Source organism: Schistosoma haematobium, chromosome 1, assembly GCF_000699445.3.
Source record: "Schistosoma haematobium chromosome 1, whole genome shotgun sequence".
NCBI lineage: Eukaryota > Metazoa > Platyhelminthes > Trematoda > Strigeidida > Schistosomatidae > Schistosoma > Schistosoma haematobium.
Genome location: NC_067196.1, coordinates 85,052,806 through 85,067,334, shown reverse-complemented (window position 1 = coordinate 85,067,334; position 14,529 = coordinate 85,052,806). Strand labels below are relative to the sequence as shown.

General features: G+C 38.9%; 1 protein-coding gene across 1 annotated transcript in view; it reads left to right on the top strand.

Annotated features, from left to right (window-relative positions):
* Window positions 1-3,033: 3,033 nt before the first annotated feature.
* Window positions 3,034-14,529, top strand: part of NDUFS1 (NADH dehydrogenase Fe-S protein subunit 1 ndufs1) — a gene marked incomplete at its 3' end in the record, with an annotated part of 31,476 nt that continues 19,980 nt past the window's right edge. The window contains exons 1-5 of the mRNA XM_012941792.3: window positions 3,034-3,093; window positions 4,880-5,117; window positions 6,641-6,875; window positions 7,891-7,955; window positions 14,107-14,184. Of these exons, the coding sequence (XP_012797246.1) occupies window positions 3,057-3,093; window positions 4,880-5,117; window positions 6,641-6,875; window positions 7,891-7,955; window positions 14,107-14,184 (653 nt within the window). The 5' untranslated portion in view covers window positions 3,034-3,056. The remainder of the gene's footprint in view (window positions 3,094-4,879; window positions 5,118-6,640; window positions 6,876-7,890; window positions 7,956-14,106; window positions 14,185-14,529) is intronic.

Sequence of the window (14,529 nt, the reverse complement as noted above, 5' to 3'; positions counted from 1 at the left end):
CCCGCTCATGATCCTATAAAATCAATAAAATAAAAATGAGCTGAAATAGCTTTAACAAAAAGGGAGATAGTCATTTGTGTACCAGAATACTGTTTTAAGTACTCAATTTCAATATCCATGAACATTATCTGGTTTGATTTAAAACAACTAGTTCCTTTGATAAATTTCGGCAATGTAATGAGAAGACGAAGTTTATCAGAATTGTGATATATTTGCCCAATGCATTTAGAAGAGTCTGATCACACATATACTTCCTAAAACATTACCGAAATTGTCTGCTTCGCTTCTCATCTCTTTTTCTTACCCTCCTCTTCAGCCCCCTCGAGATATGCCACTAAACACGCATATGGAAGGGGTAACTTCGTCCTACGCCATAATTATTCCCTCAGATGTTACGGAGGGATATAAGGTCATGGTTTATAAAAGCGCACTAACGGTCATATTGAAAATATGAATCTTACCAATATTATTTGCATTCATATGTGAGAAGTGTTATCCTTCATAATTTTATGACCAATTTGCCTAACAAATTATCAAACTAACTGAGGAACCCACCACCGTGAAGACTGTATCTTCTGTAACACTTTGATTTCGCCTATAAACTGTCATGTTTCATGTAACGAACTGTTGTTTGAGAATTACTACTATGTAACTTATTCTTTTTCATATAAAATATATCATTCTATCCCCAACTCATAAGTGTTCTTCAAACTGTCAAATATCATACTGCTAATTATCAGTATAGGAAAAGTCAGTAAGGACGGTAATATGACTTTCATATAAGATCTCATAGATCTGATGGTCATGTCATGACTGATCTACGACTTTGGGATTAGGTTTATAATTGTGGTAGCCAAGATAATTGCAATGATACTGACCTAGACCATAAAATTACAAACTCTCTTAGTGTTCTCATAAATTCTATATTTTGAAAAACAATAAAAAATGGGGGCATATCAGATGTAAATTTATCACTAAGTAATTTGAAAATTCCAGGACAGATTGGGTTGAAGAGTGATTGTCGGCGGCCTGTGTAAGATCCATTTTGAGTGCTTTGTGTGTTTGTGAAAATCCCTCCATGTATATACTTACACTTTGTTCCTATTGATTCTTTTAGTTGTACATTGTTGACTTTTTGACTACATTTGAATTGTTAATATTTGTATTTTATTATAGTTTCGTTTTTACTACACCTTCACCAATTCCCCATGTTTCTTCCCGAACTGCACTTATGTTGTTTTACTTTATACTAAGTCTGAGCGGCAGCCATTTTGGTTTATCTCTGCTTCTGATTGCTTGACCTGTGTTGACTGGAATTGTGCATTTTGGTTGTGAATCGAAGCACTCTTCCAGAATTGAAAACACTCTGTGTTATAGAGCGACCAATTATTACCTTTTGAACGAATCTGTACGTGATCTATCCAGACAGGATAGAATAACATTTAATTGTGGTGATTGATTTAATTGATTGAACAATCATTGGTTGAATAGCCGGGTGATAATATTTGTTTAGAACCGCTAGTTACCCGATTACTTGTTCTGATTTCGACGGGAAAGGGCGCGTGTCTAAAGTCACGGGAGGCTATTCTTCAACATCCAAACCGTAGTTTGGATCCTACAGCCTGTGCTTCATTGAGAGTAACAGGTGTAAGTAAAATAAAGTAATTTAAAAACTGTGATCAATTCACCTTTGACTCATGTACTAACCAAGCAGCACCGAGACTCTTTAACAAAACCAAGAGAAGATGAAACCTTGATCATGAGTAAACCAGATAAAGGAGGTATAGTTCAGATGAACAAAAGGGATTATATCAAAAAAATGGAAGCAATGCTTAGTGATCCTATCAAATTTCAAAAAGTTACTAGTAATTATGACGTCAATAATAAAGTAGAAAAACAATCGGCTAATTCCCTTAAGGATCTAAAGAAAAAGGGAATAATTAAGGCTGAGATCCATTATTCAATTAAGCCGACTGGTTCATATACACCACAGCTGTTCTGACTCTCTAAAGTTCATAAACCGGGCCTTCCTCTACGCCCAGTTTTAGATATGTACAACTCTCTTATCCACACGTTGAATGTCCATTTTCTCTTTAACAATACTTATTACAGACAAATAGACGGGATAGCCATGGGCTCACCTCTAGGCCCGATTTTAGCTGATCTCTTTCTACAAAGCTAGAAAATGGACCACTTGATGAGACTATTAGGAAGCTTGATTTATATTGCCGCTACATCGACAACACTTTCATTATCGTAGATCAAAACATCAATAAGTAAGAACTCCTAGAACAATTCAACAGTGTACCCACTGCGATCAGTTTCACTGGTGAGAGTATGACAAAAAGCTGAATTTCCTTGACATCACACTAACCAGACGAAGTGATGGCTCGTTAAGCAGAGGTGTGTATAGAAAAAGTCCTCCTGCCTGCCAATATACTCACTTCTATAGTTTCAAACCTATCTGCTACAAGAAAAATTTGGTTAGATGTTTCACTAACAGAGCTAAAAAGATCTGTACAGTGGATTCTTTAATTCAGGAGCAGAAATTTATCAACAACTCATTGTCCGAGGTCGGCTTCCTCAACGCGTTCATTAAGAAGTAAATGTATAGCATAAAAAAGAAGTCTCCCAGGCCGCCTGAGTACAGAATGGGCCAACTGCTTTTCATGTTTTCGTTGAGCTTCCTGGACTGTAGTTATAAACTTATTTCTTACTGATCTGTAGCGTTCCGTCGTACCGACTGGCCAAGACTGATGGGGGTGTCCCAATACTTTTCCTTGTGTCTTGGTAAACGTCGAATATCCTAGTGTATCCAGGGATGGCCGTGCTTCTGCTTCTTCAGGAATGTCCGGGATACAAAAGATTTGGTTGCAACAAATACGAAATTACTCCCGTTTTTAAAACAATCATAGGCTTTTTTGATATACTAGACTCTTCACAAGCAGAAAAATGTGTTGTGTAACTTAGGAGGCACAGTATGTTAGGCAACCACTTATTCATTATACTCGCCAAGGTCACTGTGCTCGCGCGGGCGCTTTGCTTGCTGACGGAAAATGTTAAGAAGGCAGTCTTGCGTTAGTGCCTGGCTGAGTGAGTAGAAGCCCTAGCATTAATAGCTCTTGTACTACAAATGAAAATCTATAATGTCTTCCAAAACGTTCTTAATCAAACGTGTTCAAAAGTAGTGTAAATTGTCTGTATCTTGCAATACCAACTATTTATGTGCATTCTAGGTCGAAATAAACCTGATTATTCGTCTTACACGACACCAAAAAAGCGCCGAAATAATTACATTCATTTGTTTTTATCATTGTTTATGAATTCCTCTCATTCAACATGTGTGTATCCCCAAACATTTAAGAGAAATGTTTTCCATGTCCTGAATAACTGTGCATATGGTTGCTTAAATCTAAGCATGATTTCCATACTGGTGAGAGTTTACTTTATAGAAATGTTGAGACATGAAGGAAGTAGGTGCTTGAATCTCAACAACTGATTTTAAACCTCATAGACAAGCAAGGTATGACTAGAGCCAACTATCAGGTTTATGTACTTCTGAATTCCCAGCGTAACTATTTTACTACGTCTATTTCCACTGTGTGTATTCATATTCGAGTGACCAACAGAACCTAGCATGCAGTAACGCCGCTAGTCTTTTAAGACCACATCAGTTCGTCATCTATGATTTTAATCCTTTTATGTGTTTTTATGTGATGAACACAATATATATTCATCTATAGGAGTAATTAAAGCATAAGTTTAAACAAGGGGTGTATAATTATATTCAATACGAGCCAGCTTCGGTCGATGGATGACGACGGATTGCATTGTCAGTTCCGAAATAATCCATTTACTTTATTTGGGTTCCCATGGTGCGTCGATGTCCCTACACAATTCGTGACAAAGGATACCTGACTGAAATAAAGAGCATAACAATTACAGCCCAAATAGAAAAACGAATGTGAAAGATGACTTGTATGACAACTGGTAGTACAAGAAAGATATTGTATGGATGAAACAGCTCAATATCAGGTTCTATCACCCAGATTTAACGACAAGACTATACCATACCGGGGAGGTCGTAATGATACCATACCGATAAGCTCCAGAATATAAAACAACGATGGAAAAGCAGAGAATCTGAATTTTTGATATCATTAGTGAATTTATTAGTGCTAAATATCAATAATCCAGGTTGAATATCATAGTTCTGTGGTCAAGATAGACTCTTATTCCTAGCTCTACATCTTTTTAGACCTAACTCCCTAAAACACATCGTACTTACCTTCTAACCCTGGAACAACCAAACCCCTTGTCCTATCCCCAAAACTTTTAAACTTACCCTAATACTCCTAACCTTAGCATTCCTAACCCAACACAATGGCTTTAACATTTCATTTCATAAGGGAAGTGTCACCCAATTATTTTTTTGAAGTACAAAATATTAAAATCATGGGTTTTTGCAACAAGTCATCCAGAACAGCGTTTTAAATTCCGTCATCGGTTAGCCTAGTTTTTACTGGGTATAGTCTTGCCGTTTCGACTGTAGATTATGGCCATTCTGCATACAAACCTATGGGCATGGCTCAGACTAACAGTAAGTGACCTGACGAACTGATCCCACTTCTTGGTTTGACCACTCTTAGTTTTATTATAATCTTTCACAGGCTGTTGTTGGGCGTCAAGGTAGTTAGTAATAATATATGTAATACATCTAATATCTAGTCATTTTTGTCCATAAAGGTGTATACTCTCATCGACTGACTTACCGTTTACCGTTGGAAACCTTACGTTTAACAGCAGTTTTCACTTCGTATATTATATATATCATAGACTCGCTTCTCTTTTTTAACATATCCATATTTGATTTCCAAAGCGATCTTTAGACAAGCATCTTCGTTTCGACATCTCCCTCTCAAAGAAGTGGTCGCTGGAGTGTCTGGAACCACATCGAGTACAAACACCTCTAAAAGTCCAACAAATGCACCCCCACCTCCTCCAGTCCAACCTACTTCTCAACAAATTGAAGTTTTGGTAGATGGCAAACCAGTCACATGTGAACCTGGTATGACTATTTTACAGGCATGCGCTTTAGCTGGTGTACAGATACCTCGGTATGTAAATATAAGGTTTTTACTGATTCCCTGTTATTCATAATATAGCTGGCAAAACAGTTCTATGCATTCTTAAAAGCTCATCTGTTGTGTTCGATCCCTTATGGTTTACATTTATATACATAAATATCTTCATATCCGTTGTTGTCCATTCCGACTTTGGTGTTTAGGTTTCCCATCAGGATGGTCAGCTCGTTTCCTGATCACTCCTTAACGATCGACTGCAACCTCTTATGTTATAATCTCTTTCTTCTTACGGTTAATGACCCAGCTATTCCTATTGCTTAGTATTCTCGGACACCGATTCACTCGACCAGAAAATAAGAAATCTGTTTATGATGCAGTAACAGACATTTCAGAAGCATATCTAGTGGAGGGTTCAAATCCCTTTATACCTGAATCAGAACGTAATATTTGTAACGTGTCCGGCTCACAGCAAGAAAATACTGTGCTGAATGCTCATAAAGTTGTGGCAATACGAGATGATCAAGAGCCAGACCCTGTAGATGAAGCCCGGAGTCCAGAATTGAATGAAACACTACTGGTCCTGTCTAGCCCTGAAAATAAACGCTGATTGGATAAGAATTAGCCAATCAGCGTGCACCAAAGCAATCATGCATTGAGCATGCTTTAATCTAGTCTATGTCCCGCTAACATCTTATAAAACTGATCTTTATCTTCGCCATTACTATCATTAGTGAGCACATAACGGTGGATATCATTTATTGTAACCCCCTTCATGTTTGCTTTGAAGGATGCTTTGATGATTCTGAATGCATGATATTCCCATCCTATAAGTGCTCTTCGTGCTTCTTTAGGCAGCATCAGAGCAACTCCCTAGGTGTGCGGGGCGTTTTCTTCTTCATGACCAGAGTACATCAGCAACTCTCTCGAATCCAGCCTTTTCTATCCAAATTGGGCCCGATTGGTTTCACTTGTTGCGAGCACCACCAAGTTGTATCTCTTCACTTCCGTGACTATTTGTCTGATTCTCCCGTTCTTCCACACTGTCTTGATATTGTATGTACCTACAATAATTGTTACTGTGGTTGTTAGGAGAGATATCGGCGCCGTGACTTCGGACGAATATTGGATTTCAATGTGAGGCGTCATAGCCCTATTTCACGACGAGTCTTCATATTTCATGGTAAAGTTTAAGTGGTTGAAAATATTTATTATGGTTAGCGTTTTTTTGCAAGGTTATGTTCTACGAAATGGGATAGCTAACTACATGCCCAAACCTCTTCATTTATCTAGGCTTGGAATCTGCAGTAACCCTAAAAGAGCTACAGGCGGAGTTTGTGTCATTAATAAGATATGAAATTGGGTAAATGTGTCTTTTTTTCACAGTTGCATTGTCTTCGTGATTTGTGTTACAAGCATACGATTCAAAAACACTGATTGTTTTAATCTGTCCTAAACTGTAAAGTATACTGAAATAGACTGGAATTAATTATTTTTGTACGTGTTCATCGCTTTGAAATTTTACATCTCACCGTTATTATTCTAATTGTTAATCTTAGATTTTGCTATCATGAACGGTTATCAATTGCTGGCAATTGTCGTATGTGTTTAGTTGAAGTGGAAAAGTCGTTGAAACCTGTTGCTAGTTGTGCAATGCCTGTAATGCGTGGTATGAGCATTAAAACTGACTCAGAAGTAACTCGTAAGGCACGTGAAGGTGTTATGGAATTCCTACTAGTCAATCATCCGTTGGATTGTCCTATTTGTGATCAAGGTGGAGAATGTGATCTGCAGGTAATATGCCTTTTCTTATGTACTTTTGTGGTAGTTTAGTTGGTTAATTAAAATTCTAAAAATATGAAGTTACTTATATTTTTTCAAGTAGCAACATTTTTTGCAACAAGATACCAAAGCGCTCTTATGGATTGATTTGACTTTTTTTAACATAGGGACATGTAGTATACTGCTGAGGTGTCCCGTACTAGGACGAAACGGCCGTTCAGTGCTCCCAGGTTTTCAATGGTGGTCTAACACTGATCGATTCATGATCTCAATCAAAATAGAAAACATGTTCTACCGACCAGTTATCACATTTTGATCAAAGTTTATTATGCGGTCTGTATTAATAATCCGGTCTCATGAGCACAGTTGCTACTCAATCACATCACGTCATTGAGTCCTATTTATCGATCAGCATTCTATTCACTCATTTTAGCAACCCGAAACTTGTGTATCATCATAAATCTAAACAATCGTCCTTCGTCATAACAATATACGAGTAAATCACCAATTATTACTTGGGATTTTTTAATTCTAGTGTTAATTAAAGTCTTTCTATTTCGCTCTGTAGTTCCTACTATTAGTTAACATGGTTATGTATTATGTAATACCAAGAACTTCACTAGTTTACAATGCGATAATTTCATTTCTTTCTACTTTCTAGTATTTCTTGGGCACTATAACAACAGCCAACAGTAGATATTCTAATAACCTAAACCACAAAGGTGCAGTAACGTAATAAATAAAGTTTATAAATGATTTATGCAGGAATATTCAAGCTCCTCGCTTCGTCCACTAACGTTGATTGCATTAAGACGGACCAATCAGTGTGTTCCGATTTGAGCCTGATTAAAGTATGGAATAGTCAGAACTTTAACTTGTTAAGATTGTGGCATTTTCCATTTTCTAAAAATAGAATCAACACTTCACCAAATGGTTTAATATACTTTTTTTCATTAATATACTGTTGTTATATATGTCAGTGAAATCTGTTACGAATTATTTCATATGGTTTGCTTTTCATCTCAAGGATCAATCAATGAATTTTGGATCAGATCGTTCACGTTTTGTTGACATTCGCTTTACTGGCAAACGGTATGTATACATTCTTGCCTTTTTATGATAGTAATTATTTTTCAATGCATAAACTGTTACTCGACTTAACTTTATTTGAAATCACTACTTGTGCTTAAATTAAAAGTAAACATTTTGAGTATGAAGATAACAATCTTTTTGAAATGTTCAATAAAAGTGCGACATATAATAGTGTAATTTTTACTGATAACTTTAATTCATTGATCCAAAGCTATCCATGTATTTCTTCTAAGAACATGCTACTGTGGTGCATTCCAATTTGACGGATGAAAAAAAGCAAATAAAGTGATAGTTAAAGTTTGAAATGAAATCCTTCAGTGAAAATTATTCTCTTATATGCAACATTTGCTCACTAACTAAACGGAAAAATGCTAGATATATTACACATTAATAATCAGATGCATTATAAATTTATAGAAACATATCCTAACACCATTATGAAAAATCATACTGGATCAAAAGTTACTTTTAACGATCACATACCAACTAGTATCATTGTTAGGAATGTTTCTTTCTGGCTATTGTTTTCAATACATTTCGCTTTCAAATTTGAATTCTACCTCACTCATTTTAGTTAAGATATCCGTGTTATCTCACCATTATTTATAGAATAAAGTAAAAATCAGAGTTTAATAAATGGGCTTGTATCTAATGAACGATCTGGATTAATTTTAGTCTTGGATTAGTTGAAATATTGGCTTTTGTTTAAAATCACCCATCACCTATTTTGACTCACTATGTTGGCTGGTGTAAGAAAAGTAGGGGCAAGTAAATTAAAACGGGGTATACTATATTGATAAGTTCTGACTACCTGGTTGGGATCTGTACAATTATTATGATGTTGAGTGACACAACTCACGGTAGCTCGGACGCATTCACTCTCTGCCTTATCTTAGTTTTAGAATTTTAAAACTATTTGATGCCTCTCATCCCTCCAGTTAAACATTGCTTCTCGGATCAGATTCTTTGTATACCTGATCTCCTCTACTAGTACGGGTGTTGTTGCCCTGGTACGGCCGAGAGTGGGGTGAGTCCGCTCTCCCTCTCGAAATACTCTCACACGGCCGCGCGTATACAGCCTCTGCCAGGGAAGTCCTACTCATTGCCTTCTCGTGGCGGGGGTGTTGTTTACGAAAATGAGAGGACGAAAAGCGAATGTCCGGCGCTTTAACCGGATCACAAACCAATGGTGCACATGGGCTCCAGTATCCTGCGGGAACAAATGGCGTATGAACCAATCTTTGGTCACCGGCTACCATGGGATTGCATCTCCTTACGATGCTCCACTGCCTTGTGGGTTAGACCTTTAGGTCAAAGGCTCGGGGAGTGGCCCCCTAAGAAAACCACCTGCTTCGGTTTGGGCACCCGGGCAGTATCACAGCCCACACACAAACGATGAACTCTATGTCTTCGGCAACTACTTTTATCGCTCCGAAAAACAATCAGTCGATTCAAATAATTATCATTACTATTATTGTCATTATTAATACTATTATTATTACTATTATTGTCGTTATTATTATTATTATTTTCCACATTATTCACCCTCTTTTATACTTATACAGCGGCTCGTCTTTGGTGGAAATCCGACTGTATCTAAACGTTCTCGAGTCACTGTCCGGTTGAAAGTTGTATGTTACCATCGAATATGAGTACTGAAGCAGTTTTTCTGAAACCACGTGCGCCATTCAAACTGGCTGCCTTCAACGTTCGCACACTTATGCAGGTTGGTCAACAGATAGGGCTGGCTATGTCTTTGGAAAGTCTTAATATTGATGTTTGTTGTCTATCCGAGACCCGTATTCAAGACTCTAGCGAAGTACTACAAATTCGCTCTACATCTGTCACTTCAAAAAGCTTGTTTTACGTGCGCTTATCCGGGGACCCTGTGGCATCTTCGTCTGGTCTTGCAGGCGTTGGTGTCGCACTAAGCGCTAGAGCTGAGGCAGCACTAGTCGATTGGATCCCCATTAACAGTCGGTTATGTGCTGTTAGATTAGAAAGTTCCATCAAAGTGAGAAGAAATCGGCGTGAGAAACGATGTATTTTCGTCATCTCCGCCTATGCCCCGACAGATTGCAGCCCGGATGCAATCAAGGATGAGTTTTACCACCAGTTATCTGTTCTTCTCCAGAAAGTGCGTTCGACAGATATTGTAGTACTAGCCGGAGACTTGAATGCTCAGGTCGGGCGTCTAGGCACAGAAGAGAGTCGTTTAGGTGGCCGATGGGGACTTGTTGGTCGCAGGTCAGATAACGGGGACCGTCTACTGCAACTGTGCACAGACCACAACCTGTTTCTGGCTAGCACTAACTTTCGGCACAGTCATCGCCGATGTGCCACCTGGCGTCCTCCCTCTGCATCCCAAGCCTGGACTCAGATTGATCACATCGCGATCAGCTACCGCTGGCGTGGTTGTGTAAAAGAATGCCGCTCCTTTTGGAGTACCTATCTGGACTCTGACCATGCCTTGGTCTGCGCCAATCTTGCCTTACTTTTCAGTGGCCAACGAAGTGACCACCACCAAAAGATTGATGTTAGCAAGCTGGTTGCAACTTCTGTTGCAAATAAGTATCGAACCGAGCTAGCCTCTAGGCTAGCTACCACTCCACCGAAAAGTATAGATGAGCATTGGTTGCAATTGCATGACGCCATGAAAATGGCGGGAACAGTCAGTTGTGGGTTTGCGAAACGTCCCGCTTTTAAGCACTGGGTTTCTTCTGGTTCCTTACAACTCATTGAAGCCCGTCGGTCTACTCCGGGTGACCGTGAGTTTGACCATAAACGAAGGATGTTATGTAAGGAAATTGGGCAAAGCTTGCGTAAGGACCGAGAAGCCTGGTGGTCGATGCGTGCTAATGAGCTGGAAGCAGCAGCTGCATCTGGTAATTACCGGAAGCTCTTCCAGCTCATCCGAGCCACTGGCAGCAAGAAGTCTGGTGCGAGTGAAATAATCTGCGAGGATGATGGGATGCCAATCACTAACATCCATCGACGTCTTGGACGGTGGGCAGAATTTTTCGAAGGGCAGTTCAACTGGCCTGCTGCTCCGGCAACATCGGTCAGACTGTCCTGCCCTCCATGGCCGGTGACGACTGATCCACCAAACGAGGAGGAAGTCCGCAAGGAACTCCAACTCTTGAAGCGTTACAAATCACCTGGCCCAGATGACTTACCTCCGGCTCTTTTTAAAGATGGTGGTGACTTTTTGACTAAGGAATTGACGACGTTGTTTACAAAGGTTTGGGAACTAGAGAGTGTGCCAACGTCATGGAATGAGTCGATAGTTGTCCCTATCTTTAAAAGGGTTCACGTCGTTCCTGTAACAACTATCGGGGATAAGTCTACTTCCGATTGCGTCCAAGCTATTGGCTTCCGTCATACTTCGTAGGTTGTTCAAAACCCGAGAAAGATTGACTCGCGAGGAGCAGGCTGGGTTTCGTTCTGGTTGAGGATGTATTGATCATATCTTTACCCTCCGCCAAATGTTAGAACACCGCCATACTTATCAAAGGCCAACAATCGTAGTGTTTCTTGACATCAGGGCTGCCTTCGATTCGTTGGACAGAACTGTTCTCTGGGATTGTCTATTGAAGAAGGGTGTGCCTGAGAAGTTTATTAACATCCTAAAAGCCCTATATAAAAACATCTCAGGCAGAGTGAGGGCATACAACCACCTTTCTCCATTGTTCCATTCGAGTAGTGGGGTTAGGCAGGGTTGCCCAATCTCACCATTCCTCTTCAACTTTGCCATCGATGACATTCTGGAAACAGCTCTGATGGGTGTAAGTAGTGGCGGTGTGGATCTGTTGCCTGGAGAAAGACTTCTTGACCTTGAGTATGCGGACGATATTGTCTTACTGTGCGATAATGCCCAAGGCATGCAATCCGCACTTAATCAGTTGGCAATCAGTGTCCGTAGGTATGGTATGTGCTTTGCACCTTCGAAGTGCAAAGTACTCCTACAAGACTGGCAGGATTCCAATCCTGTACTCACCCTGGATGGTGAGCAGATAGACGTAGTCGAGAAGTTCGTGTATCTGGGTAGCTGCATAAGTGCTGGTGGGGGTGTGAGTGATGAGATCAATGCACGTATAGTGAAAGCCAGAGCGGCTTATGCCAATCTGGGCCATCTTTGGCGCCTTCGTGATGTTAGTCTGGCTGTAAAAGGTCGGATCTACAACGCGTCGGTGAGAGCAGTTTTGCTCTATGCTTGTGAAACCTGGCCTCTCCGAGTTGAGGACGTTAGACGACTCTCTGTGTTCGATCATCGCTGTCTCCGAAGGATTGCTGACATTCAGTGGCAACACCATGTCAGTAATGCAGAGGTTCGGCATCGTGTGTTCGGGCACAGAGATGATAATTCAATTGGTGTCACCATCTTGAAACACCGACTTCGGTGGCTTGGACATGTTCTCCGAATGTCGTCCCAGAGGATTCCACGTCGTGCATTATTTGCCGACTCTGGGACTGGTTGGAAGAAGCGGAGAGGTGGTCAGTGCATGACATGGTGTCGTGGCATGAAAGAAAGCTGCAAAGGACTGGCTTGTGTTGGTCCTTCACGACTCCCTGGTTGGGGTCTGAGAGATGGTGCTACACAGTGGCTAGAGACGTTATCAGATATGGCTCAGAATAGAAGCCAGTGGCGATCCTGCTGTAACCTTCTTTTACTTTCTTCATAAAATGTGGTTCTGTCTCCCTTACCTGAAAGATTTCTTCCGATTTTACCTTTGCGTTCCCTGATTACTAGCACATTACCTTACACCAATCTCTTCGTTATTGTTCTCTCTTTTTTTTGTTGCGCTCCTTAGCTTTTTTTTTTCTTTCTTTGTATTCCTCTCGAATTTTCATTGTTTTGTGTGGCGCATATATATTGGCGCTCTCTTGTACCAATATTCATGTGTCCAAATAATAAATAAATAAATAATACTTTGGTATTCATCATAATAACTTCATCTTGGTATGTTGATGTAATGTGGCAACTTAGACCTATATACATATGTGGCAAGTTCTTTCCTAAAGACTGACTAAGTGACCGTGGTTTCAAAGGTAGTAACTAATTTGTAAATTTAAACAAATTTGAATTTTGACTTATTGCTCCCCCACCGCATCATACTTGATAGTGATGGCTCATAACTGATAACAGATAGTTTTGATTGGGTCATATTAATCAAAGATAGAATATTGACTTTCTCATGAACGGCGGTGGCTTAGTGTCTAAATTTTTCGACTTCCAGCTACTGATTTTCAGGTTCGGGTTCCTCTTCGCCCATTTCGATTTGGGTGACTGGGTAGTATCACTGATCCTCACACTTTGATTGTGATCCAAAGCCGAGTACACGAATGTCTACTTAAAGAGTTATATCACTCATTTTATCATAAAGGGGATATTACGGATAAGATAAGCTTATAGTTTGATTTGGATCTTTTAATTTAATGTATGCAATTAATATAATTCTGGTAAGGTTTAACGTTGTACTAAGACACGTAAACTGAATTCTCTCATTAGATTCATATAGAGTTAATTTCAGAAACTTTCATGGATTACTATTTGTCTGATTCTGTTTCCAAGCAAGAATTGCTTAGCGCTTGATAATAACCAGTATCAATTAACACTTCATTGAAATGTATCTGATAGAACGGGAGAAAGAAATATTCTAGTTTTCCACATGTTATGATAATACGATATGTGCCGAAGATCATACTACCACTAAACTGAACACTCGTTCGATACGTTATACACAGACTGAGATGGTATTATACCGGATATGCGATTCGTAACTAAATATACAGAACCAGAGTGCAGGTTAGGCAGTACTTTATTCAACATAATTACAAACAGCCTATACTCAGTTGAAGTCCAGAGAAGTATTCAACAAAAGGGAATCACATACTGAATATTTACCTGAGTTATATCTGTCCACACTCAATAGCTAATCATATGTTACTTCCACTGGTTACACGTTAGTATTTTTTCATTACAGTTTTATACTTTGCCCGTATGATCAGATCTCATGCAAATCTAAATAATTCATCGTTTGCTTGTTTTTCTCTCTACAGAATTAACATCCGTCAGTAGGATTATTTTAGATTTTTATCCAACCATGTAAATAAATATTTTTTCTTTATTTTCTATATTCATTTTATGCAGTGCTGTTGAAGATAAAAATCTTGGTCCATTAATTAAAACCATTATGACTCGTTGTATACACTGTACAAGATGTGTAAGGTAATAAATAGATTTATTTGTTGCAATTTATACTGAAGCTTAGTTGAATGAACTTTTATAGAGATTAGTTTAATTTATTGGTTGTATTTATCACAAATTGATTTCAGTTGGAATAATCGTTGAAAGCTAAGGAATACTAGATAAATGTTTCATTCTAGTAGGGAAAAAAATGAGTGAAAAGTTGTTCTCGTTATTATATGGAGGCTATTGATAAACTGATATGAATTAGTTGCGTTAAGTTGTCAGTTGTTTAATAATATTCTTTTCATTATTACTGAGATTTTAGTGATTGGGCATTGAATAGAATAATTGATAATCTTGTCAGCTTTTTATTGAGATCATAAA